At 48.1% G+C, this 26011-nt stretch overlaps 8 protein-coding genes across 8 annotated transcripts; 5 read left to right on the forward strand and 3 right to left on the reverse strand.

Annotated features, from left to right (window-relative positions):
- The first annotated feature begins 248 nt into the window (after positions 1–248).
- Positions 249–2052, forward strand: BO83DRAFT_412929 (NAD(P)-dependent alcohol dehydrogenase). The gene is made up of 3 exons (XM_025534451.1): positions 249–526; positions 638–760; positions 825–2052. The coding sequence occupies exons 1-3, from the start codon at positions 500–502 to the stop codon at positions 1749–1751; spliced, it is 1077 nt and encodes a 358-aa protein (XP_025381842.1). The 5' UTR covers positions 249–499; the 3' UTR covers positions 1752–2052.
- On the reverse strand, positions 2037–3883 carry BO83DRAFT_383746 (putative Ras family GTPase (Rab4b)). Its single transcript, XM_025532545.1, has 4 exons — positions 3690–3883; positions 3521–3585; positions 3408–3442; positions 2037–3285 (listed from the first exon to the last, which is right to left on the reverse strand). The coding sequence occupies exons 1-4, from the start codon at positions 3750–3752 to the stop codon at positions 2435–2437; spliced, it is 1014 nt and encodes a 337-aa protein (XP_025381843.1). The 5' UTR covers positions 3753–3883; the 3' UTR covers positions 2037–2434.
- A 150-nt stretch (positions 3884–4033) lies between these two features.
- On the reverse strand, positions 4034–7517 carry BO83DRAFT_421982 (uncharacterized protein). The gene is made up of 2 exons (XM_025535015.1): positions 6966–7517; positions 4034–6819 (listed from the first exon to the last, which is right to left on the reverse strand). The coding sequence occupies exons 1-2, from the start codon at positions 7059–7061 to the stop codon at positions 4312–4314; spliced, it is 2604 nt and encodes an 867-aa protein (XP_025381844.1). The 5' UTR covers positions 7062–7517; the 3' UTR covers positions 4034–4311.
- Positions 7518–7916: 399 nt separating this feature from the next.
- BO83DRAFT_383747 (SSH4 family protein) lies at positions 7917–9384 on the forward strand. The gene has a single exon (XM_025532546.1). The coding sequence runs from the start codon at positions 8298–8300 to the stop codon at positions 9282–9284; it is 987 nt and encodes a 328-aa protein (XP_025381845.1). The 5' UTR covers positions 7917–8297; the 3' UTR covers positions 9285–9384.
- Positions 9385–13861: 4477 nt separating this feature from the next.
- BO83DRAFT_210132 (uncharacterized protein) lies at positions 13862–14200 on the forward strand. Its single transcript, XM_025526702.1, has one exon. It carries the CDS (start codon positions 13906–13908, stop codon positions 14110–14112), a length of 207 nt encoding a protein of 68 aa, XP_025381846.1. The 5' UTR covers positions 13862–13905; the 3' UTR covers positions 14113–14200.
- Positions 14201–17786: 3586 nt separating this feature from the next.
- Positions 17787–18178, reverse strand: BO83DRAFT_210178 (uncharacterized protein). Its single transcript, XM_025526704.1, has one exon. The coding sequence runs from the start codon at positions 18120–18122 to the stop codon at positions 17916–17918; it is 207 nt and encodes a 68-aa protein (XP_025381847.1). The 5' UTR covers positions 18123–18178; the 3' UTR covers positions 17787–17915.
- On the forward strand, positions 17865–20604 carry BO83DRAFT_210173 (glycosyltransferase family 2 protein). The gene is made up of 5 exons (XM_025526703.1): positions 17865–18010; positions 18073–18172; positions 18277–19146; positions 19485–19776; positions 20323–20604. Exons 2-5 carry the CDS (start codon positions 18135–18137, stop codon positions 20434–20436), a joined length of 1314 nt encoding a protein of 437 aa, XP_025381848.1. The 5' UTR covers positions 17865–18010; positions 18073–18134; the 3' UTR covers positions 20437–20604.
- A 1003-nt stretch (positions 20605–21607) lies between these two features.
- On the forward strand, positions 21608–23036 carry BO83DRAFT_373564 (ATP synthase complex assembly protein ATP12). The gene is made up of 2 exons (XM_025530044.1): positions 21608–22046; positions 22112–23036. Exons 1-2 carry the CDS (start codon positions 21749–21751, stop codon positions 22906–22908), a joined length of 1095 nt encoding a protein of 364 aa, XP_025381849.1. The 5' UTR covers positions 21608–21748; the 3' UTR covers positions 22909–23036.
- Positions 23037–26011: the final 2975 nt, after the last annotated feature.

Here is a 26011-nt window from a genome sequence, read left to right on the forward strand (position 1 = left end):
GAGTAAACCAGTCCATTGACCAGCCCGTGGTACAAATTAGTTTGCTATTTATTCTACACCCGAGCATTGAAGAGTATATTTGGCTAGGTTAACTAAACTACAATTTAGTATTTATACCACCTGAATACTTACTAATCAATATAGCCGGTCAGCTGCCTTCTCCGGGTAAATTTGGCGCTGCGCCGGTTAATTCTGAACCAATGAAGAGCTTCCCACCCCGCTCCCTCTACCCCATACCTTAGTACTTACGTCGATACCTCCTACCAAGCTACCCAAGATGGATCGAGAAGCAACAAAATCCCTAGGGCGACATATCCGAAAACTAAGAAAAGACCGAGGGAAAAAAGGATAAATAAGGAAAGAAAAGCATAAATTTCGAAAGCTGAAAGTTCAGTGACGATATTCATTTTTCTAGCCATACTCTAGCTCAAGAGCTTCACCTCCTACAACATTTCGAGTCAGTTAACTTTCTTCGTGTGCTTCTTTCTCTTCGCCCATCATGAGTACCCAGAATACCAGCCCTCAGGTATGTGCATTGAACATTCATTATATAGGGTCAATGGTGGCTCATCACAACCACCATGAACTCAAAAGTGGCACACTTTGAATGATCGCTAATGACCTCAATCACTACCAGAATCTTTCCTTCGTTCTTGAGGGAATTCACCGCGTCAAATTCGAAGACCGGCCAATTCCAGAGATCAAAGATCCTCACGACGTACTGGTGAACGTCAGGTTCACTGGTATATGTGGTAGTGATGTGCGTATCACCAAAAGAATTGAAGGCCTGCCTAGCTGACATGTCGGATATTTTCATCCTCAAGGTTCATTATTGGGAACATGGCTCCATTGGCCAATTTGTTGTCAAGGATCCTATGGTCCTGGGACACGAATCTTCCGGTATTGTCAGCAAGGTTGGCTCTGCCGTTACCAGTCTAAAGGTAGGAGACTGCGTTGCGATGGAGCCAGGAATCCCATGTCGCCGCTGCGAACCATGCAAGGCAGGAAAATATAATCTTTGTGTGAAAATGGCTTTCGCAGCGACACCTCCATACGACGGTACCCTGGCCAAGTATTACGTCCTGCCCGAGGACTTTTGCTATAAGCTTCCTGAAAGCATCACCCTACAGGAGGGTGCACTTATGGAGCCCCTTAGTGTTGCCGTCCATATCGTCAAACAGGCTGAGATAAACCCGGGTCAATCAGTGGTAGTCTTCGGTGCTGGCCCGGTTGGACTTCTCTGCTGTGCTGTGGCGAAGGCTTACGGTGCGTCCAAGGTTATCGCGGTTGATATTCAGAAGGGTAGGCTAGAGTTTGCCAAGAAGTACGCAGCAACGGCCACGTTTGAGCCAGCTAAAGCCGCGGCGTTGGAGAACGCTCAACGGTTAATAACCGAAAATGATCTAGGCTCGGGTGCAGATGTTGCCATTGACGCTTCAGGAGCGGAGCCCTCGGTTCATACAGGCATTCACGTTCTGCGTGCTGGGGGAACATATGTCCAGGGCGGTATGGGCAGAAGCGAAATTACCTTCCCAATAATGGCGGCTTGCACTAAAGAACTGAACATCAAGGGCAGCTTCCGTTATGGGAGTGGTGACTACAAGCTTGCAGTCTCCTTAGTAGGCACTGGAAAGGTAAACGTGAAGGAACTGATCACGGGTGTCGTCAGGTTCGAGGATGCCGAGCGAGCATTTGAAGAGGTTAAAGCTGGAAAGGGCATCAAAACGCTTATTGGTGGTGTCGATTCATAAAAGTCGTCAGACATTAGCAACATAACAAACTGCAACCAGTTGCTTTGGACGTCGGTTATTCCTCACGCTCTCTACTTCCCTATCAGATGGCCTCCAGGTTCGAGGTCTTTTGGATCACAGGATGTCAACTGCGAGGCATCTTCAGGCAATTGCTTCGGTCCAGAAAATATGATCATTTAACATATCTCTCGTGATCTTGAGAAACTATATCCCCGCTTCAGTTTGTGCTGACTATGACTTGGCCATCACAAGCCTCTGCGTCCGAAGTAATCGTAACAAAGCTCTTGAGGATTGACTGGATAACACACACCGCAATAACAGTTGATAACAATCAACTTCTGGAATGCATGTTCAAATTCAATTAACTCGATTATTGAACATGGTAGTCACTGTGCTTGACTATAGGGGGTATCATGCTGCACGAACCAAGCCTACTGGCCTTCAATCACCTCACAAATTACGAGAGGTCAAAAAGTAAGCCTTCGGCCGAAATGACGCAGTGCGCTTCCACGACATAATTTGGACAACCGACCAGCCGTTCTGTAAGCAAAAATCAAGATGCGGTGGGCTCAGTTTATCGTGTTAGGTTGAGACCAGTGTCGGGTGTAATCATCGGAAAAAATATGAAAAGAAAACCGCGAATAACAAAGCTGTTGATTAGTGGTAATCCGGCCCAAAGGATACTAGCAGCAGCCGCGACCTCTCCTCTGGTGCGAATCGCTCAAGCGAAATACATCTTCCCATTCCCTCATGCCAGTCTTCCAATTGTTAGTAGTATTTTTTCTCGGATGTCTGTGATGTAATTGGACAGCACCGTCGTCGAGCGACATGCGACTTCGAATGCTGGAGCCATCGCTCGTGCCATGGCCATAGAGAGCCCCGTCACCGTATTGAATCCCGCTTTGGGGGTCGTCTGGGTCAATCTCGCCCAACTCGATCTTTGTGAGAATTATCCGGGCCAGCCGGTTGAAGAGCTCTTCTACGCCCTCACCAGTGAGAGCTGAGATCTCGACTGCAACGGGAATGTTGGACTTAGCCGCCCAGTGCGAAGTCTCTTCGGTACTGACCTCACGACCATGAGGTGCATGTGTGGCCGTCATTCTCGTTGTGGTATCATAGTTTGAGCGTACAGAGCCGCCGCTTGATCCAAATGGAAAAGATACCTTGCTGGATGTACTAGACGGTGTGGGAGGTGGGCGTGCATTGTCATCAAGGGGATCGCAAGGTGGCACGGAGTCGGAGGCAAGGTCTGACTTATTACCGGCTAGTAGGACGCTCAGATTGGGGGAAGCAAGTGCACGTGCATCCATGAGGAACGTGGGAAGAGAGGCAAATGACGCATGGGATGTTATATCATAGATGAGAATGGCCCCTGCAGCTCCTCGGTAATACGACCTGGAGACGGATCGAAACCTCTCCGTTCCAGCGGTATCCCAAAGCTGCAATTTGATACGTGTTCGTCGCGGCCCGGTGCCTAATTTGACGATCTTCGAGGAGAACTCAACCCCAATTGTTTGAGATGACAGCACTCGCCCTAAGGGAGAAAGGCATATTAGCGACCGCGTCCAACTCCGGAATGGGCGTGGTAAACCAGGAGGGTTGGCATGGATTTGTAAATGGGGTGATGAAATTCCAATCAGAGATAGAGTACCGTACATTCGCTCTTCACAAATCGGTGTAACACGCAAGACCTGCAATAGCGAAGATATCAGTGACCGACGAAGCCTGGGGAGATGTCACGGATTATTATCTTCAGTATCAGGACTTACTTTCCCGCCCCGCTCGGCCCTAGAAGAATGACCTTGGCCAGATAGTCATACATGCTCTCGAGCTCCTACATGGTATTAGATGCCGCTAATTGAAAGGGGCTTTATGATGGAAGCGGGCATATTGATGGCGAAAAAGATCAACGCGATGGGATAGCGCCGCCATACATACCTGATTACTTTCGGGGAGAGAAGCAGTCGGCGAAGCATTTGAGAGGTTCCTTTGACGCACCATGGCGCCAGAAACAAGCCATCTAATGGCCCGCTGATTGGTAAAGAGGTAATAGAAGGAGGGCGGCGAAGAGTCTAGGTACTACGGCGGGTGGTACCTTGGTAGAAAGGACTTGCCCACGTTTCGCCGTTCATGCGGGCTCGGGGGTAAAAAGTACTAGTAGTGAGTGGTAGTACCAGTAGTAGTGGTAGACTACTAGGTATCGGCATTCCGGCACCTGCCACGCCCCTGGCTTATCCACTAATTCACTTATCAAGCTGCTCTACCTTTATCTATGCAGCCATTGACTTCCAATCATACTACTTATGGACGTCGATATCTCCGAGGTCCTCAGCGGCGAGTTTTGTCCTTTTCATTCTTCATTTTCATTCTTATATTTACAAATGTGGTTCACCATTTCCTCGTCCGGAATCCAAGAATATGTCCCTTAGCAAAAGCTGAAGTGCGTTCTAATAAGCCAACCATAACTGCAATGCATGTTTCCACCCCAATGGTCAATTCCACAGTAGAATTCACAATCACTCCCGGTCACCATACAGATGACAATTTCTCTGGCACACTGCTAGTGATGCCTTTCACACATGCGAATTATGGTTGTCCATCCTTGGCAACATGACCTATCCATGCGATGATTACACCAGCAGCACTGCACCGTAGTCGGAGATTGAGACCTTGCGGCAGAGGCAGGAGACTTGGTACTTGATGAATCGACACACTGTCCTGAAAAACTATTTTTGCGTATTTTTGAATTGATACATTCTTGGCCAGCACGTGGTTCACCCTTGTCAGTGGAGAGCTTATGCTCTTTGGCGACTGAAGATGTGCTCGGCGAAGTGAGTCTCGCATGCATTTTCGATGGGAGGTCGTGCCAATGGCCGCAGTGACAGCAGATGACAAAGAGCATTTTTAACGGGCCGACTGTCTGTACATTCCTCAATTGCTCAATGCGTCCGTTCATTCGCCCTTCCGGCGTGTTGCAAGTATCGGAGGTTGAAGCTCCCACACTGAGCGACACAGCGTTGTCATTATTGTCCAATGTACTTGGTACAGTGTCATCAGTGTGAGGAAAGCTGGCTGGGGCAATGCCATCCTGTCGAGGAAGCGAAATAGATGAGCAGGCTTCGTCTGCGGTGTTGTAATCTTCTGATCGTGGCTCTTCAGAAGATGCGGATCTTGACGAAATTGAACCTCTCCGTTGTGTAAGCTTGCTCTCATAAGGCATATGACGGGCTTCAGGTTTCTGCATCCTAGGAGCACCCTGAAAGCTCTGGGCTAGATTTTGACAAGCTTGAGTTCTATAACGCGGTGGAGTACACTGAGATTCTAAGTGTCCGTCCCGACCTGCATGCTTCGCCTGGTAGACGTCTAAATCAGTTAGGCTGCCATTTGTGTTGTGAGTCCGAGAATCCGACTTCTCGACTCCAGGCTCTCGGCATGTCACTGCATGGGCTTCATCTTGGTTTGTACGAATGCGTTTGCTCAAAGGTGTTTGGAGATGGTGACTAGCCCACGTGTTGCTAACAACAGAGCGCTCCTGCGGGTTCCCAACGATACTGTGAGGCTGTGTAAGGTCTCCTTCGCCTTTATCCTCGTCTCTCCCGGATAGACGCCTTGTAACATGTGGATGTATCCGCTTATACTTGGGATCTATAGCCTTGATAGAATCCATGGGGTTTGATTTATCCTCGGTAGGAGCTTGCAAAGTTGTTGTGTTTGAAGTCTCCTTAGCATTTGAAGACAGATTGGATCTGCTGTCCACAGTTGAGGCCACTGTAAGGGGTGATGATACGTAGCTCTTATACTGTCTCTGAAGATAACGGTCCGTGGAAGTTCTGTTCGGTGCAGCCCTCAACGAATTGGCTTGTAAGTTAGTCGATGACAGTCCTAGTGAACTTCTTGAAGTCTTGCCACCATCAGCTGCCACCTGAGCTATCCGAGTGCTTTTGTAGCTACCGCGAGTATGCTTTTCGCGTTTATTCAGCAGTTCCGGGGAAGACACCGTCAATGACCGACGATGTCCAGATAACCTCACGTTGCCAGACTCCCTACTTTTAAGGTTGAGGGTTGCTGCGAAGGACAAGCGGTCCAGGTCTGTAGGGACAGGAAGACTAGGGGCTTTTGATGCTACCCTATGCGCGTTACTGTCGATGGCAACGAGGTGGTCTTGTACAGGGCTTTGTTCGTGCGACAAATTTTTTTCGATACTGCGAGGATCAAGCCCGGTAGAATCATTTGCCTTAGATTCTGTACTGGTAGGATTCGCCGGCATTAGCTCCCGCATGGGCGCAGGCTCAGGTTGGTATGGGGCCAGCGCGTTGTTGATGGAGAGCTCTTTGGATATCACGGCGCCGAAGCGATTAGGCATCTCCACAGCAATGTGAGATCGAGCTGCGTGCGGTTCCGAGTGCAGTCCAGATTGTGATCTTTCGGCGTCAGTTGGTAGTTGAGTTAAATAATCTCCGTCACTTCTGCTTAGGGAATTTGAACGTGACCGGGAACCTCGCCTCGAACTTGAGAAGAGAGAAGAGAATCGGCGTGATGGGCGAGACTCATCTTCACTCACACTCGATGCCCTACTTGAGCTTCTTATAGGTTGTTTTTTGGTAAGGCGCCGGGACTCTTTCTGCTGTTGGCTTATCCCATGGCGTTGCTCGCTCTTTTCGAGGTTAAGAAACCTCTTCTCAAGCTCCAACCTTTCTGCTTCTAGGCGCCTTGTAGCCCTTCTTTCATTCCTGTCCGTCGCCTTGTTGATTGAAGTAGCGGGGCTGAATGACCCGTGCTTGCCAGAAGACATATCCATGAGGGAGGATGAGTCGGACAGTTGCAATGTTCCTTGGCTAATAGTGTGTGCTGATGACTTCACGAGCTCATTGTCAACCAAACCCGGAAAGGTTGGACATTGGGCTATATGTGGACTGACATCTTCATTTGTTCTGATGAATGATGCGGATCGACTTGTACTGCCGCCTAGGCCAACCTCGTCTGTCTGCTGTGTCCCCTCTCGCTCTTGCCCAAGGGTCCTTATGGTTCGAGCCTCTATCGAATCCGACGATCGCCTGCGCCTTTCCTTCTTTGAGGTATTAACATGAGGCACATATTGTCCCAACAAGGCAGAGAGTTAAGGTAGGTAGGAGGAAATTGGTGTGTTGGCAACTCGCTGGGACGATGACCACAAAAAAAGCAAGAGAGAAAAAAAAAAAAAAGAAAAATCCTTACATTCACATGCTTGTCCAAATGGAAGACCCGTTGTAGCTGCTGTGAGAGAGAAGACCTGCGCTGTCTTTTAGTATGTCCTTTTTCACTGCTGTCCATCTCGACCGCAATATAGTGTCTCTCGCGGGGAGATTCATGCCAATGCTCATTGCCCGTGAAGAGTTATCATCACCAGTGGCCGACTGTGACTCGAGGAATAGTTGATGAAAGACTAGGATTGTCCTCGATTGAAAAAGGATGACTGCAGCTTTGAGCGCATGTATATAGTGGGTGTATGTGTTGTGTAACAACAGTGACTAATTGGCAGCCAGCAATATGGTCGGATGAGATTTAGGCCCGCTCGAGCGCTCTAGAGCACATCTTTATGCATCTGAGCAGCTCTACCAGGTACTAAGTTTAAGAATCAAAGAGATGAGCATGTGCATGAACTTGAAAGAAGATCATTGCGCAGGCCAAGCAAACAGGTAAGTCGGCAAGGGGCCATCGATCAAGCAGTCATAACCCAGACCAAGTGAAGGGTGACGGTCGCACATTCAACTGGACACTGGGCGGGCAGTAAGCAAGAGCACCTAGGCGCAAGGCAAACAGAAATTAAACGAGCTTACTACTGGGTCTACTGAAACCTCAGCTGGTTGCTGTAGTCAGGCACGGTGGGGGGTAGGGCAGGCATTGTCGAGCCTATGCCTCTTCTGGACTATACATAAAAGGCTGCATCTGAAACAACAATCCCTAATTAGTTATCAGTCATGAAAATCCAAGACCGATTTCCTCCTCACTTTTCCTACTCATACCGCTTTTTCTTTCATATCGATCCCAACATAGTGTGTGTCTGTCTCCCTTCATCCACAACAAATCTCTCCCCCCAGTCCCAATGTGGCTGGCTCCACGGGGTTATTTAAATTTAGTAACGGGAAGGGTCCAACAACCACCTAAGCAGAAATGTTTGCATGTCCAACTATATATGCTTGCAGTATGTATATATATAAACATATATTAGAAAGGACAGTGTAACTGTGTTCCATGTTTAAGCGAAAAGATATCAATGCTTATCTGCTCTTTGTGAGCACTAACTTCGGTGTATCCATTCTTCTCCTTTGGCTTAATCTTGCTTTCTGACCAGAAATCAGCAAAGTGTGAGCTCATGGTTCAGCATAGCCACCCGCGCGACACCCGCCCCAATAGAGCATCCCTACATTAGCCTGCTATCCTATATCAACAGCTGTCACTCCAACATACGATATAGATTCAACAGGATCAATATATATGAGTCTCAAACGCGATCATCAGGGGCAATATTTCCTGTCTATATTGGTCTAATTGTTTTTTAAGCTGCAAATGGCGGACCACTCTAAAGCCACGTCTCAAAAAGCACAATCTGAGTATACGATGCCTATTGCCTCACCCCCGCCATATTCTGCTTCAGCAACTACTGGAACCGGAAGTCAAGGGCCCCTCCTTTATCACAACTGGCAGGAGACTGTGCCCGATACAGCAACGCTTCCACCGCCACCGATCGCTGGGTTTTTCTCCTCAAGTACAGGAAATGCCTGCTGCGACGATGCAGAGCGTGCCCACGCCTTTTGTGATAAGCTTCCCCTGAATATTCCCCTCAAGCCATTTGATTCTCTGTACAGATCTGCTCAGGAATATGATCTGAACCCTGCAGAGTCACCAAGGTTTGGTGGGAAGCTATCCGTTGTCAAAAAGGGGCACTGGAAAGGATCCACAAGAGATGGGAATGTCGACTGTCTTCTGACTACAGATTTGCCCCTCTACTTTTCCCTCAAAGATTCTCCATTGCTTATCAAAACAAGTAAAACTATTTACTTTGAAGTAAGACTGCTTGGCCTCCGCGTAGGTCCGCAAGGGCAGTCTGCCGAGGCCAGCGGGTTCTCTATTGGGTTTGTGGCACAACCATATCCCAACTGGAGATGTCCAGGATGGGAAAGGGGTAGCCTCGGCGTCTTCTCTGATGATGGTTGTCGCTTTGTGAATGACTCTTGGGGTGGGAAGGGGTTCACGAGCAAGTTCAATGTAGGAGAGACAGTTGGTTTGGGGATGAAATTTCACTTCCCCACCATGGCCACCTCGGTTTCGGTGGGTGCAGACGCGAAGGTTGATGTCGATATCTTTTTTACCCGTGACGGTCATAAAGTCGGGGGCTGGAACCTTTACGAGGAGTTGGATGAGGATTCTGGAGGGGTAGAGGGTCTAGGAGGAGATTTCGATCTGTATGGCGCCCTCGGACTATTCGGAGGTGTGGACTTCGAGGTTTTATTTAATCCTGCAGATTGGTTATGGGCTCCTGGAGAGGACACCTAATCGTCGCCATTCTGTGCCTTATATTGCTCCGGGCAACGCAAGCCAATGCATGTAACTCTGTCTTAGTGAACGTTCACGGAATGTTAGCAATTTACACCCTGGAAGAGTAAGCGAGGAGTTGTTTTCTTCAAGGCCGTTTGACACAGTAGAAAAACGCGTAATACGGAAATGTGTTTCGATCTTTCTTATTTGCCTGGTCACCTTAGCTAGCAGTTTATCAGAGTCACAGACAGAAGACAGGAAACTACAAGCTGTGACATAGTTAGGCACATAAGACGAACGATGATACAGAAGCGTATTACCCAGACAAAGGCGTTTTATGAATGGACAAAGATCGCCATATACATCCTTGCCGGTTGTAAAACAAGCTACTAGACTACACGCATGACGGAACACCGTTGGTGCCATGGAGATGTTCTAGAAAGACACATGCAGAAATGGCTTGGGGAAGAGAGGGTGTACCCTGTTGATACGCACACATTAGTGTATCGGGGGGAAGCATAGTCTGCATCCCCGTCATTGCCTGGGGATGCTTATGTTACCAATAGGCCTGGTCCAGAACAAGGGAGCCTCAAAGTCATCCGATTGATCGCTGAGGGGGCTTGCCTTGCTTGAGCTGGAGGGACGGAGGGGAGGGAAGTTGACATCATAAATTTGAAAATCAGTGCCACTATCTGCAAGTAACTAGCGGGTACTGGATTTCCGAACTACCTAGAATAGAGCAGGGGTGAAGATGTTTGTTCGGAACCTTGACTGCATTAGAGAATGATATGCAAGGCATTGTAACTCCCTGACCTCATGATGCATATGCTAGTCCCTTAAGTGCCATAGCAAAAGACCGCCCGTTTCGGAGGTCGATGAGTGTTTGTTATCATATGTTGTCGGGGAGGGAGAGAGAGGGAGGGAGAGAGAGGGAGGGAGAGAGAGGGAGGGAGAGAGAGAGAGAAGTGTGTGTTGGAGAAACGGTCAGTCTGTGTCATTAGACAAGGTCACGTAGCACAGGAAGCTGCTAATTATTCGCGTAGCACAGTCCCCATCCAGTGGACTGATCAACCCCATCCAGAACACTTTTCAAATTCTATGGGTAGTATAGAGGCATTGCTGCAGCTCATGGCGTTTCTAGAGATCTCACAAATGTTGTAGGAGATTTCGGCATAGGGGTGCTTGCATGTCATTGAGACCAGAAGCTGGCTTGCTGCACAGAGCCAGCCACAGGCTCAGTCCAGGGATAGTTCATTGTTGATATTGCTGCGCCGAATTGGCCCCAACGGCTGTGCAGGAGAAGCATCGGCGGGTCGTGATACTCAACCTATCTAGTGGCAGTAACCATAGGCAAAATAATAATCATTAAAATAAAGACTGCAATAATAATGATAATAACAATAATAATAATAATAACGACAACAACAACAACAACAACAACAATACTCGCTTCATACCTTCAAGAGTTTCGGACTCCTTCCGGAAACTCCGTTCTGCAACCCCGTGAAAGCCACGCAGAGCATTTGCTTTTGATTCTCCTGGAGGCTTGATCAAGCCAAACAAGCCCGAGTGACAATTGGGGTAGTAGTATTCGCACAACCGGCATAGAAGTCACTTAAACGAGACTAGTCCAGTGGAAATCTAGCTCATGCCTAGTTTTAGCTGCTGGATTGACTCGATTAGCTGCAGAAGTGGTGCAGTAGTCAACGTTGCTAACGCCTTTTCCGTGGTAAGCAGGATGGCCTGGCCGAGCTTCAGGCCCGCAGCCGAACCTCACACGGGCCACCAAGAGCGAGGTCTTCGACTCCCGCGTTCAGCCTATGATAGCAAGGCAGCGTTCCACAAATATCCGCCACTCCTACCTACCTAGGCAGTCCGTCCTGCCGTAAGATGCGACTAAACGAGAGGAGCTTGGAGAACTCCGTACTAGCATGAGTAGTCTACCAGACAATAATATCACCCGAGTAGGTTTGTGGTAAGAGGGGGCGAAATGAGGGTTCTGCCGTGAGGTCCGGGGAGGGCACGGGCGAAAAAAAAAATGATAACAATGATAATAGTCATCTACACATTACAATAGACGAATTCCACACTTTTTCCTAATCCCCTTGCTACTTCAACTACTACGACTGTCACTACCTCTCTCCTTAATAGCTTGCTAACTTTAGATAGCCGGAGTCTCCTGCGTCGTCTGATCCCTTAGGACGGAAATCAATTCGTCCTGACTGGGAGTGGTGGGGTGGGGGGGCGCAGTGTTTACAAATGGTGAAAAGCGCGGGCGGGCTGTGTCTTGGGAAGCACAGGACAGTCTCAGCCCAGTGTGTCGCCCGTCGCCGCCAAACACGTAGACTACGAAACTAGTAGACTAACTAGCGGGAGCGGCACAGCTCCTTAGCAAAGTAAGTAAGTTGCCTGCTGTCCGGGTAAGCGAACCACAACGCTGTAGCGGAGATTTGCCCCCATGCCGAGGCGCCCCAGTCTACGGACGGTATGGAACAGTTCCCACCAGTACAAGAGGAAACAGCCTGCGCTAACTTGTGCACAGTCCGCTACCTCCTGCGACTAATTCTCTGGGAGAGTCAGCCTAAGGAGCTCGGAGTGGAGACTCTGCCTCCTCGGTCTTCATGCCAACTTGCGCCGTATTAAGTAGTAATAATTACTACTACAAGTCCATACATAGTAAGTAGGTAGTATTGATGACTAGTAGACTAACTAGACCCAGCCCGAAACCCCCCATTGATTTTCCCTGTTGCCTTTGTATTTCAAACTTGTGCAGAAAGTAGGGTAATGCTCGCTTAGTGCTTGGGTTATTCTCGTCACATTACATTGTCAGAGCAAGCCCTTTGGAGGGTTTGACCATTATATTGACTTAAGAGTAGCATGGTAGTAAGTATATGATTGAGTTACACACACGGCTGACATTCCGATTGACGGCATGAGCTGCATGACACTTCCGCATCTCTGATGGAAACGAAATTATGCCCTACTAGTCTTACGGTAAGAGGTAGTAAGTTTACTTACTAGGTTGATATCAATGGATAATCTTGCCGTCGACGGTTCCAGACTTCGATATGGAGCGTCGGTTGAACAGTGCGTCGAAATCGTGGAGCACCTAGCTCCTCGCTGTACACGGGAAGAATTACAGGTATTCGCTATTATTGTTGCTCACCCACACACCCCCCTCCCCCTATCCTGTTCAAGGGTGATCGGTAATATCATCTTTTGAAGCTACGCATGAAGTCGTAGAATTCAGCCCGGAGATTATGGGAACGGCTAATACGCGCACTTTACTATGCAGTGGCACCTAGTACTAACTCCCTTAGATTGTGGGGCTTTACTGGTAGGTCAAAGTAATGGTGTGATATTCTTCCGGGCTATCCTGTGGCTTTCTGTTGACACTTGCAAACTTTCCTCCTTCCCTCAATTAGTGAGAGGCCGCAGGGGATATTTGGCCGACCGGCCGAATAAGTATACGCCTCCTCTCTCATGAGACCGCCAACATATTACACAAAGACATAAATTAGTATAGATTTACTACTCTTTTCAGGTCAGTATTATCTTGGGATGGGGCACGCAGAACGAGAAATAAAAAAAAAAAAAAAGGGATAGAAAATCCTATAAAGATAGACAAGACAGCCTGCGCTAAAATCCCGGACTATCTTAGCACTTAAATACACAGTAGCAGTTCTGCTCCGAACGCGTTTGAATGGGTCCTCGGTCATTCCCGGGTGAGGGTGGGGAGCTCGGCGGAGGCAAGTAATGTCCGTGCAGCCGAGATAGGTACGCGTCTGTTTCAGTTACCTAGAAGATTGTTATGCATGTGTGTGGCTGCTTCTTCGAGGAGCTAAATCATATCCTAACAGCAGTAACCACGCGAATGTACACATTGAAGAACGCCCTCCATACTCTGCAGAGAGGCCTAGAAATATACTATACGAACTTGGTACTAGGGCCGCGGAGGAAGACGGAATACAATTAGTAAATTGTCAAAGCCAATGCAACGTCGCCTTGTTTATAGTCTAGTCTATTAGCTTATGGTGAACGGATCGAGACGGACCAATTCCATATGAAGCATGGGGACCGATAGTGCTTAATATGAACCCTTGTAAAGATACCACATGTAAATTGCGCATCAATCTATGTCAGAATATTGGAATAATAGAACCTCACCTTCCCAAACTAGTAAGGGGAAAACTCCCCATCTGAACCTCTTAGGCAATTGCATCAATATTCTCCTTGTCCTTAGGTCAATATGAGTCTCTCTACAGAGAATAGAAATCATGATCTGTGAGTCTTTTACTATGGTATTGTATGCACGTAGACATACTACATCATGTAGAGTGTGTTCACCATTTTCCTGCTAGCTGCTTATTGCTAGTTAGGTGATCATTTAGCTTAGAATTCCGAACCTCGTTCTAGTCCGGACGGTAGGGTGTAGGACTGCTTGAGTGGAGGAGCCCCGGCCTAGCCTTGGGGCACATAGCCGTTTAAGGTGACTTGCAGGAGGGTTGATTATCATCTGCAGCCACTAAGGCTGGTGGGTTATCTGTACCAATAAATGCGAAGGAGCAGCCCGTATGATGGCTGGCCATGGTTCCATCAGCACGCGTCCTCGATGCCAAGATAACATTGACATATTACCATGCGAGTCAAGTCTTTATTGGGAAATAGAGCTCGGGCCGCACGTTCATTGTTACTAGCGATGCTAATCGTGTGTATGTGGAGTTATTGTCTCTATCCATGCTCACGAAGAGATTACAGCGGTCCCATAGATGATTGGTTGAGAAGCCCGAGAGTCAACTTACTACTACTAAGTACTACTACACGGTTCGGTTCTCTATGCCCTTAATCCGTCCATGGTACTACTGCTTTACTTCTTGTTGGTTACGCCTAAGCTATCTGAGTAGGGTACTCTTGTCAGTGTACGTAAGTGAAGAAGAGCTACTGGCAGGATTCACATAATAACTGTCCAAATCATAGTCCCACGACGGCTGCTAAGACCAGTCGAACACCAATCACGGCTATTACTCCAAATTCGGTTGATGGCGAGATAGTAGTCGATCGTTAGCAAGCAAGACGCATAACCTCCATAGATATCTGAGATCTACTAAGCAAGCCACAAGCTGCATATGGAACTCCATGTCTACCGGGTGGGGAGGGACGGTTGGCCGAAGAGCCCATAAAAATGCCGCTTTGGTCATATGCAGTCCCAGTAACTTCGCGAGTTAAAATTGTGAGGCAACACCAACATTCTTGTACAAGAGCACATGTGCAGGAGCCGTGCTCCGGAAAAACTGAATAGCTTTGTCAATGTGATCTTCCGAAGCACATGACTGCTCGGGACTGTGACTCAAGGGAACCTTTTTTTATGATATACCTTACAGCGTACAGATAAATTCCAGCTACTCAAAAATATCATCATGGCTCAGAGTTGATAGCCATATTCTGATTTGGTGGGCCAGAGACCTCTGTCTCGGATTAACTTTCAGCTGATAAATGCATGTTCTCGGAGCCGACCATGCTATGGGTCATGACATTACTAGCTGAGAGACAGTGGTGTGTCACTGTCTGGGGAATGGTCTCGACTTCGTATTACTTCCAGCCTATGGCAGCATTTGTTATTGTTAAACCCCACCCAAGCTTCGTGATCCATTCTTATTTAGCGGGCGACTGGTTGTGGGAGACAACGAGTGCAGGTAGTGGGCTTTAATGAGACGGGGTTGGGAGATCGCCGCTAGGATCACCGTTAACCTGAACGTTTTCGGTTTGAGGCCAATGAGGCCATAGCTACCACCGATTCTGTATTGTGTATAAGTTCTCCAGCACACTGTCAGTGGTGTTTAATTAGGGGGGCCCGTTCTTCGCTTTTCGCCCTTTCCAAGTATCACTTATTCCATATATACCAAAAATGAATTCAATGTCAAATAGAACTTGCACCATGGATTAAGATTTTCTAGGCAAATATCTGTTTTCTCCGCGATGGACAGCTGCCCTCGATATTGGAGGGGGCATGGGGGATGGTGTGCGTGTGTGACAACCTGTTGACAAAATTGTAGCCTAGTGCGCAGTAGCTGGAATTGCTTAGCGAGGCACGCAGACCCGTTCAGTGTATTCTGTTACATGGCTATTACCGTTTCTTCGCTTTGAGATAGTTCGCCTTTTGCAACAAGTGAAATTCCAAAATGCGAGATTCTGTGCTTGGCCTGTAATTCAATGGCTAAAAACTACCACTACCATCTATAGATGCTAAGTAAGTACGAGAAGATAAATTGATTCACGTCTGGAATGTGGTGAGAAATGGTCATTCGGTCTTCGGGTCATTTTCTTTCCTAGGGACCTTTTATCTCAAAATTCCCGAAGAACTTTGGATGGGTGCTTATCTCTCTCCCTTTCAATTTCCATGGTCGCAGTATCATCGCCTAGTCTACCATAGTTAACATAACTTTGTCCGGCTGACCTTCAATATCATTATGGGCTTGGGAGGCTCAAAGAGCTGTGCTGATCGGTACGGGCTAAAAAGAAATTAACAAAAAAAGAAAAACAAGAAGCCATGTGCCATGAATAAAACAAATACTTTTCTTTCCCCTTCAGTTGCGAGAACCACTATCTTTATGCCCTCAACAGAATAAGAAAAGAATCCTGAGGGTGAGATGGGCACATGTAAACTAGTAACCTCAATTATTTCCACATAATTGCCGACCTCTGGAAAGGTTTGTTGTCCTCTCTGACAACTATTTCATCTATTTTCTTTTTCCCCATTCGTTCTTCTCCCGATCGGAGCTTCTTGTCTAGGCCGATGGTCTGCTATGTTGGCTATTTTAGTTCTCACCAATGCCACTAGGTAGTATGCAGCAGCAATCTGCACTTGGATAGAAATAGAAATTGTATGTTGTTACAGGATCAGACTCCTCGAACGTTGATTTGAAGAACTTACTATGTCGTCACTGTCATGTATGGAACAGCTTCGATTCAATTTCGGTAGCGGCCATTCTCTCCTTTGATTCTTTGGAAATCCCGGGAAATCATGATGATAGCAAGCTTGACATGTTAACCCGGATTTAATGGTAATGCTTCAATAGGGGGAGCATGTTGTCTCTCTTCGCATAGACGTTAAATTACGCATGGAATTCGGAAACAAGTGAGATTTTTTGTCCCCGTTTCCTCTTTTTTTTTTTTTTTTTTTTTTTTTCTTATCCTTGTTGGTTGATCATCCAGCCGACAAACGAACTCTGCCCCCCCACCACCTCTTACCAAGTATTATCTAGGTGATTTTGCCTGTCGGCTCATCGGCGTCACTTGCCCATCGGGAATGATGAATGAGCCACCGATGATTTTATGTTAGGTTTATCCAATCTTTTTTATTTTTCCCTTTTCCTTTTTTGTTTTTCTCCGTCTGATTTTTATTATTTTCATTTTGATCATTTTTCTCAATATCCAATATATAAATGATTATGAATTTTGTCTATTCCCATTCAGGGTTTCTGGCGTATGACTCTGTATACTCTGCCCCTTTCCATCTATTCGGTCCACTTTGACCGGGGAAGGAAAGAGGCGGAAAAGAATAGAAAAGGAAACAAAACAGAATGGTAGAATAAACCAAGATGAAGAAATGAATGAAAAATAGAAATCAAGGAAGAAGAAAAGAGGGGAAGTCAGTCCAGAAAGCGAAGATGGAGAATGTATCATCCTGTTGCAGGGGAGGAAAGTGTGTGTGTATGACCATGGACGGTGGAGTGGAAAGGAGGGAGGCATTTCTCTACTCAAGCTTCGCTCTGGTAAAAGTACCTTAGGGAGAGGTGGCTAGTACGAGGAGATACTGGGCCTACTCCATAATAATGACTCTCGTGTTAAGGAAGTCTACAGCGTCCCGGGCAGGATGCGCAGAACAGAGTGGACTAGATAGTGCTAAGGAGGTACTAGGACGGACCGGTTAGTACAGAATACTACACCCCCAAAGGCCCCAACACAGTTAAACCACTGCGAATTTCGGAGACGCCCACTAACGTGCTTTTAGCTCCTACTTTAGCCTTAGAAAACACACCCACACACCATCAGCAGTCTCCACCCTCTCTGGCCCATGTCACTGCAGTGGACTGCACAGTAGCTGCATGGACCGCCGCCAATCCTTTCTCCACCCGCATTATCCTCCATCAGTCCATCTAGATCCAGGGTCTCTGACGCACGAGGCAAAAATACACCTGCATGACACTCAAAATGACAAAGGAACTGGAGCCCACAAGTAACTTATTTATATTTCTCTCTAGGGATTGGCTCAATCCATTGTCTGGATGCCGGACTTGAACATGTGCCTTCCCTGCCATTCCGTGCCATCGACTCCATCTGCAACAAATAAGAATCCCCAATGTTGCATGTTCGCCCATAGGCATTCTCATCTTCTGTGAAGCCAATTGACCTCAGAGCTGGTCTTTCAGTTTCTTAGAACTTCCTGACGAGGTCTTGGGCTCTCTTTATACCCAGACATTCGTTCATCCTGTTCTATCTTTTTTTTTTTTTTCTTCTTCTTTCTTTCTTTCTTTTCTCTTTCTCTGCCTCTACCTCCGTCCTCCTATCCTATTCATCCTACTAGGAGACCATATACCCATATTCTCTCTGTCTCTCCTCTCCTCAACTTGTCAATTATCAACAAAACTTTTATGCTGGCAGAGCGGTGCCCAGAATTTTCGTCATTTTCTCAAATCCCCCGATAACGCGCCCCTGTGAGCACAGTGCGCAGTGCCTGTCCCGGTGTTTGTAGCTTGATCCAGCATTAGCGAGAGATCGGGGACGAAATTCTGAGTGAAGTCTATAGCGACCGAAGCAATCGATTGGCTTGAGGAGTGTAATCCTAGGCCTGATCATATTGCTTCAATCATGGAGTTTCCGTTCATGCGAGCATTTATTGCCCTCTTGTTAGTATTGACCTGAACTGGCCTGAAGCTTACTTTTGATATATCACCAGTGATTGGACATCTGATTGTATCGAATCTCTCTAGCTGACTCTCCTGATATATAGTTTGTATCGCTACTTCCGTCTTGTTGTGAATCTCTTTTCTTTCTGGACGTTCAAACCAATTCCTCCGCCGGAGAATCCGAAGTTGACTGCCCAAGATGTAACGGTTATCTTACCAACGTTAGAGGGATGTGGTGATGAACTCGTGGAAACCATAAGAACGATTCTCGACACCCAGCCCTACGAACTTCTTTTGGTCACCATTGAAGCGAATCGACAAAAAGCCGAGAACATGCTGAGCTTGATGCCCGCTTCGAAGTCAAGAATCCGCTTGTTCACCGTTACTCACCCCAACAAGCGCCGACAAATGACAAGAGCGATCCCTGAAGTCAAGACTACTATCACAGTCTTTGCAGATGATGACGTGAGTTGGCCACGCACAGTCCTCCCTTGGATGCTAGCACCTTTCGAAAAGGATGAGCGATTCGGTGGTGTGGTAACTTGTCAACGTCTGAGACGGGCTGTTTCGCCATCATTCTCTCAACGCATATGGGGATTTCTGGGTGCACTTTACTTGGAACGAAGAAACTTCGATTGTGCGGCAACAACGCATATTGACGGTGGACTTCCCTGCATGTCAGGCCGGACAGTCGCATACAGAACAGATATCCTTCAGAACGAGGGATTCACGTATGGATTTACCAACGAAGAATGGTGGTTCGGAAAGTACCAATTGAACGCAGACGACGACAATTTCATTACCCGTTGGATGGTGTCGCATGGCTGGGAGACTTACATGCAATATCATCCTGAAGCGGAGGTCTTGACAACTCTGGAAGACAACCCCAAGTTTCTCAAGCAGTGCGCCCGCTGGTCCCGAAGCAACTGGAGGAGCAACCTTACAAGCATGTTTCACGAAAAACACATCTGGTAGTAAGTCTACCCTATCTGACTTGTCTGGTGAGCGTGCGTATAATGCACACCGGGATGAGTGTTTATCTCCTGTTATCGAATGGCCTTTCATTCACAAACCCTGCTTGCCTCCCACATCGTTGGTCAACGACGCCGTTGGATGGTATTTCCCTTCATTCCGATTATCATTTCCCAGATCTTTCTACCAGGCATAAGGAACTGGCCGTCGGCCTTGGAAGGCTAGGTCGTTCCTAGTCTTGGTATCCGACTGTGGAAATTTTTTTTTCTTTTTCGTTAGGCCGCTTACTGTAAATGTCTGTCTGATCCGCACGCTAACGCTTGGTTTACTGTATTACTAGTCGCCAGCCTTGGAGCGCATACGCTGTTCACTTGACGACGCTTTCGCCACCAGCTTTCCTCGGCGATTTATTGCTCCTTATACTATGTCACAAGGCTACGGTTTCTTGGGACAATGATACGCACGCGCTAGCTATGCAAGCTCTCGGACTGTGGATGTTTATTAGCAAGTTCATTAAACTTATCGGACATTACATCCGTTACCCGGTTGATGTTATCCTTTTGCCGGTGTCCATCCTCTTCGGCTATTTCCACGGAGCTATTAAAATATACGCCGTACTAACTCTGAATGTGGTAAGTTGCAGTACCCCAACACAACATGCGTTCTGGTCCGTTGTTTCGTTTCTACAAAGGGTGCATGCGCAAGTGCAGCCTAGTATCTTTGGGCGACGCTTGTAGCATGGAAGTGGGCTCTAGCCCTTGGCCTGCTTGCGTGCTCGACACCCAACCCCTCCCATAATGCAATTGCATTGGCCGTGGGCCTCACCTCATCCTCGCCCTCCCTGTATCCACCCACGGCCTTCCCCATCTTGGTAACCCGATTTTGCCTTCTGCATCGCTTTGATTTCTACTTCCGATCTCTTTCTGCACTCCGGCCTTCCACTTTTTTCTTAGCTTGCTTGTCGCTTTTTCCGGGTTTCTTTCCTCATTATTGGTCTCATTCCCTCTTCTTATCAACTGTGCTTCGCTGTCCGAGTTCAGTACGGTGGCTATTACTTGTTCCGTCTTAATTTTTGGCATCTAATTCTTCCCTTTTCACGCAACATCTGGCCTTGTTGAACGAATGACTACTCCTTGCTATCCGACTCAGATTTGCTAACCGAACCATTATTTTTTCAGACCACATGGGGTAGCAGAGACGGTGCCGATGATTATGACGCGGAGCGGATGAAGAAGCGAACGGACACGGACCGTATGAAACGGCCTTATTACCCGAGTTACATAACTCAATGAAGCCCACATGCGCGGTGTGTGGACGTATGTCAAATTATTAAATGCCTTTGCTTTTACCTTGAGCCAACCTTCTTATCGTGTCCGTGGTTCAGCGACTGCTCGCACCCCGGGCGTGCCTGTCCTGCTGGTTACTGAAGCTCGCCTTTGATATCCCAGCGACCTTCCAGCAATCGCTCTAGAATCTCGGTTACACGATACACTATTACGACGAAATGCCTTGATGACGCTAAATTGGGAACAATGAGATTAGGGTTCCCATGGCCTTCAGTTGATGTATAATTTCTCTTTGCACAGATATTTTTTATCTTTTCACTTGACCCTTTGCTCGAGATTTAATGGACCGATCCTGTTGCACGCACGGCCCCGTCCAAGAAAAAAAAAAATATCCCTCCTACGCTCGGATTGACTCCTCCATTCAAAGTTTCCCCTGTGTCTCCTTTTCTCGCTCCTTGATTGGTGGTTGTTGTTTGGGTCTGCAACACCAGTACCTGACACAACCTTTCCAATTCTGGCCACTCTGGTTATTTCAAGCCTTCTGAGTTCTGTAAATTATAAAAGCGTGGGCGGATCTTTTCTTATCCAAATTGGCATGTACTTAATGTGCTGTTTCCCTCACTGCCGCCTGTATGTTCAGTTTTCCTTTTTTCCATCCTTTTCTGCTTTCCTACCCCTAGACTCTACATGTGGGAAAATATGCTGGAGTGTTCCCATCTTCATTGTCGATTTGGGTTTGATCTCCTTCGTACACTTTATGCATAATATTTAATGCTCAATATGCAATCAAAATAATCAATTTGAAACGTGCTGTGCTTATGAAATGGGTGCGATGCGATAGATAGGCGTCGCCAGGCATCGTCGTAAATAATGCAACTGATGCACATACATCTTATGTCTCTTTTCACTCGCTCCGTATCATGATTACCTTTCATTCGTTCTTGACGTTGTATTTTTTGATTGCTTGTGGCGAGGACGATCGGTATACAACCCTCTAAAGAAGCAGGTGGACCGCTGAACTACCTCTATAATGTTGTCTTCATCATCTATCATTGCTTCAATGCAGCGACCAGCGAAGATGGTATGTGGCGGAGCTGTGGCGCATGTGGCGTTCCAATCGGAGACTAGTAGTTCTCCGCAATACGGCTTACGAACAAGCTCAAACCTCCGATTTACCATTCGGTCCGCTTCACAGGAGAAAAGACGCAGAAATTCGGTCGAAAAATCTCTAAAACTCCAGGAGGAGCCACGCCAAATATATCATATCATTGTTCGAATCAACTCCTTTGTATTCGCTCGATCATTTGACTGAGAGGCGATGCCCGCGTTTCATCGGGCCGTTACGGCTATTTCGCGGCAGGCGGTCTTCAGAGGTGCGCAACGTCAATATGTTGTTGCACGTTCTATCAGTGCCTCAGCATTGAAGTCCGCCATTGCTCATCCCATTACTACTCATGGCCCCCCACCTAAGGCCCCTTCACCTACATCTGCCGACCCAGAGCTACTACAGAAAGATGCGGCTTTGCACCAGAAAACCGAGAAAAGTCCGCTACCAGGAAAACCATCTGTGCTCAAGAAGCGATTCTGGAAGAATGTTGATGTCAAGCAGAAGCCAGGTACGCATTTCTTCTCCTGCGATCAGTCTACATGGGACACTTGCGTTGACATGTTTTGTTCTCAGATGGGGACTATCAGGTCCTGCTAGACACACGCCCTATTCGGACACCTTCCAAAGACGTCTTATCCATACCGTCAACGAAGCCATATCTTGCACATGCGATCGCGCTGGAGTGGGATGTCATGACCACTGCCCAGCAAGCGCTAAAGAACCACCTCATCCCTCTAACTTCTCTGACCGCCCGTGCAGCGGATATTGCCGCAGAAGATGCTCGAGGCGAAACTACCACGAGAGATCAAATATTGAAAACAGCGATGCGTTATTTGGAAACGGACACCCTGTTGTGTTGGGTGCCGGAGCAGAACGCTTACGCTGCTGATGAAGTGGATGCCGATGGCAAGAAACCGGAAAGCCTCCGAGATGCCCAAATTCGGGTCGCTCAAGATACAATTGCCTTCTTGAGCACCAAAGTATGGCCCGGCGTGGACATCCAGCCTATCCTCGACACCGATAGCATATTACCAGTCTCTCAACCTCAGGCTACAAAAGACATTATTCTGCAGTGGATATCTGGTCTGCAGGCCTACGATCTGGCCGGACTGGAGAGAGGAATCCTGGCCGCAAAGAGCTTGTTGATTGCAGTCCGTCTGGTCGCTGAATGGAGTGAGACGTTCCGAGAGGTGCAACGACCGGGCCGCGAGAGGTTCGGCATTGAGGAAGCAGCGGAGGCATCCAGCCTAGAAGTCAGGTGGCAGACCGATATGTGGGGAGAGGTTGAGGATACCCATGATGTCGACAAGGAAGATTTGAAGCGCCAGCTCGGCAGCGTCATTGTATTGGTTAGTGGAGAGACGAGGTGACTGTTCTAAGGCATTTCATTGGAACCAAGCCGTCGGGACCACACCTTCTGTACAATATATGTCCACAGAGATTTCTGTCTCTGTTTTATAGGAGAATAGTGTAACTATAGAGAGAGAGAGAGAGAGAGAGAGAGCCCCTTTTCGCCTGCTGAGACCATCGCGCGTAGTTCTCCGGAGGTAGTGAAACCCATCCGTCTTGGCCAACGCGCGGGAAGAACATCGTCATCACCATCTCCTCCATCATTTCTTGCGACTAGTCACGAAAATTGTACGCCAACCAGTCCAGAAGTCTTCACTTGCTTCTATATTAGCTTTCCTGGTACCCTGCAGATAATCATCCGGTCTACCTCTGCCAGTTCCGGGTTTAGACCAGTGTTGGAGGCCAGCAAGAGATGACAGAAAGGGGCGAAGGGTGAGTAAACTCTCTCTGCCGCTTCGGTTCCCCGGGACCTCGTGGTTGAATCACCGCAAGCCATACCCATCTTTCCTTCAGCTATCTCACTTGTGCGTGGGTCCTGGGATGAACCATAAGCAATCGCTAGGTTGTTCTTGAATTCAACCACCGACCAGAACATAAGGATCTCTCTTGCCCAACCTGAAACCTGGGGTTGCCCCGCGATTTGGGCTCTTCGCTCGCTAACATAACATACTGTTTCGCAGACACAAACGGTCTCGAAGTTCCCTGGCACTGGCGCTTTTACACCGCGATAGGTCGAAGGATAACCGTGAAGAGCCCGTCGTTCGCGATAGTGGCTCCTCCGAATCCGCCACGTCTTCCCTTGCCAATAGTACTCCATCCATATCTGGAGTTCCAGCTACCCGAAGCTCCAGCCGCCGAAGTACACGCCCTCAAGAGCCAAACCTACGTCCCATGTCTGCTGAACCGCCACAAGAGCCCGCGGGCCCGCACAGAAGCGGGGATAACATTGAGAAGCTACCCTCCATATCACATGCCGAGACCAGTAGCATGTCGTTAGATCAGTCAGTCCGGACTTTTCGTCTATTCGAGATCTTACGGAGCGGCGACACGAATGCGATTTCGAAAGCCATCAGAGAGACTAAGGAGCCGCAGGGAGCAAATGCCCTATCTGGGACAACTATTCTCCACCTTGCGATTCAATGCGCTGAGCCGCAAGTTGTCGAATTCGTGCTGTCCTCCAGCCAGGACCTTGACATAAACGCGCGTGATCGGGAGGGCAATACGCCTCTTCATTTGGCCGCTCAGCTTGGACGAGGTCCAGTGATTCGCGAACTGCTAAACCAACCCTCTATTAACGATTCGATAATAAATTACAACGGCCAAACAGCTCTTGATATTGCGCGCACTCCAGAAATCTTCCAGCAACTTCAGCTAGCTCGCTCACTGTTCATTGACATCAAGACCCAAGAGATCCAAGCGCTCGTCTCTCAAGGGGAATACGAAAAACTGGAGAAGGCGCTCGAAGAGCCCCGTGTAGAGGGCAGCATCGATGTCAACAGTTTAGATTTGGTAACGGATCCTGCTACTGCCCAGTCTGGGGGCACGTTGTTGCATGAGGGGGCAAGGAAAAAGGACACACAACTGATTCAGATCCTATTGATGCATGGGGCGGATCCCTTCCGTCGTGACAAGAAGGGGAAATTGCCTCAGGATGTTACTAAAGATGACAAGACCCGTGCGATCGTCAAGAAATCTCCAGCAGCAGTCATCGCACAACGTGGCATACAGGAAAAAGCGATTCTCGGCACCAGCGCAGCTCAAGGTGTGCCTGGCCGCTCAGGCGGTAGCGAGGCGCCTTTTGCTGGCAAGGAAGCCCGTGAAATGAGGGGTTATCTAAAGAAATGGACTAATTATACAAGCGGCTATAAATTGCGTTGGTTCGTTCTAGAAGATGGTGTGCTGAGCTATTATAAACACCAAGGTATGATGCTTGCCGGTCTGTATAGGTGTTTCTTGGCCATAGCTGACTGGTTTCTTCTTGCAGATGATGCGGGCTCCGCCTGCCGAGGAGCGATCAATATGAAAATTGCTAGGCTCAATATGGATGCGCAGGACAAGACCCGCTTCGAGATCCATGGAAAGTCATCCGTCAAATATCATCTCAAAGCGAATCACGTTGTCGAGGCCAAGCGTTGGTTCTGGACTCTAAACAATGCCATACAATGGGCCAAGGATGAGGCGAAGGAGGAAGAGAAGCGTCAATCGAAACATGCTGAAGTACTTCGCCAGGCCAAGATTGAGCAAGTGGAAGGCCGATTGTCCGAGACCATATCCGACTCTCCAAGTTCAGCTATTCCAAGATCCAACGTGAAGAGCCTTGCACCCCCTTCCATCAATATACCAAGTAGCAGTGGCACACGGCTCAGTACGTACGCGTCCCACACAACCGCAGGGAGCGCGCCCGAAGACGAAGAAAGCTCCTTGTACGGGTCAATGGAGCACGCCGCTGCACCAAATGAAGTCAATCGGGTTCTGAGCCATGTGACCTCGGCGCCAGATATTGACGGCGATGACGAAGAGGAAGGTGACTATGCGTCCAGTCATGATATGCAGCCCACGGACAAAGATGCTTTGAACATCACTGCCCAGTCAACGAAACTCCAGCTTGACATCCTTGCCAATGTCGCGTCTTCGCTGCAAGCGGAAAAGTCAAAGAATCCTGCCACATCACTCTCCGATCCAGCAGTTGATCAGGCTTTAGTTGCTTATGAAGCAGCTGTGAGTAGTTTACAAGGCTTAGTGCAGAGCCTTTTGAAGATATCCCGGGACCGTGATGCGTATTGGCAGTATCGCTTGAATAGGGAGGCATACTTGCGCAAGATGTGGGAGGAAAGCATGGCAAGGATCGCTCAGGAACATGAGGAGCTCCAGTCACGAATGGGCGAGTCCGAGGAAAAACGTAAGCGAACCAAGCGGGCGTTGAAGGAAGCGTTGGAGTCAACAGCCACGAGCCGTGCAGTCAGTAAAGCTCCGTCGCGCGCGCAGGTTGCCAGTGGAGACGTTGCCGATGTCGAAAACGAGACTCAAGAGCCGGAGCCAGCAGAAGTCTCGCCAGAATTCGAAGATCGAGAACTTAGAGGTACTCTTCGTCGTAGGAAGTCGGCTATGTCCAATATCAGCACT

Source organism: Aspergillus eucalypticola (genome assembly GCF_003184535.1).
Source record: "Aspergillus eucalypticola CBS 122712 chromosome Unknown BO83scaffold_54, whole genome shotgun sequence".
NCBI classification, from domain to species: domain Eukaryota; kingdom Fungi; phylum Ascomycota; class Eurotiomycetes; order Eurotiales; family Aspergillaceae; genus Aspergillus; species Aspergillus eucalypticola.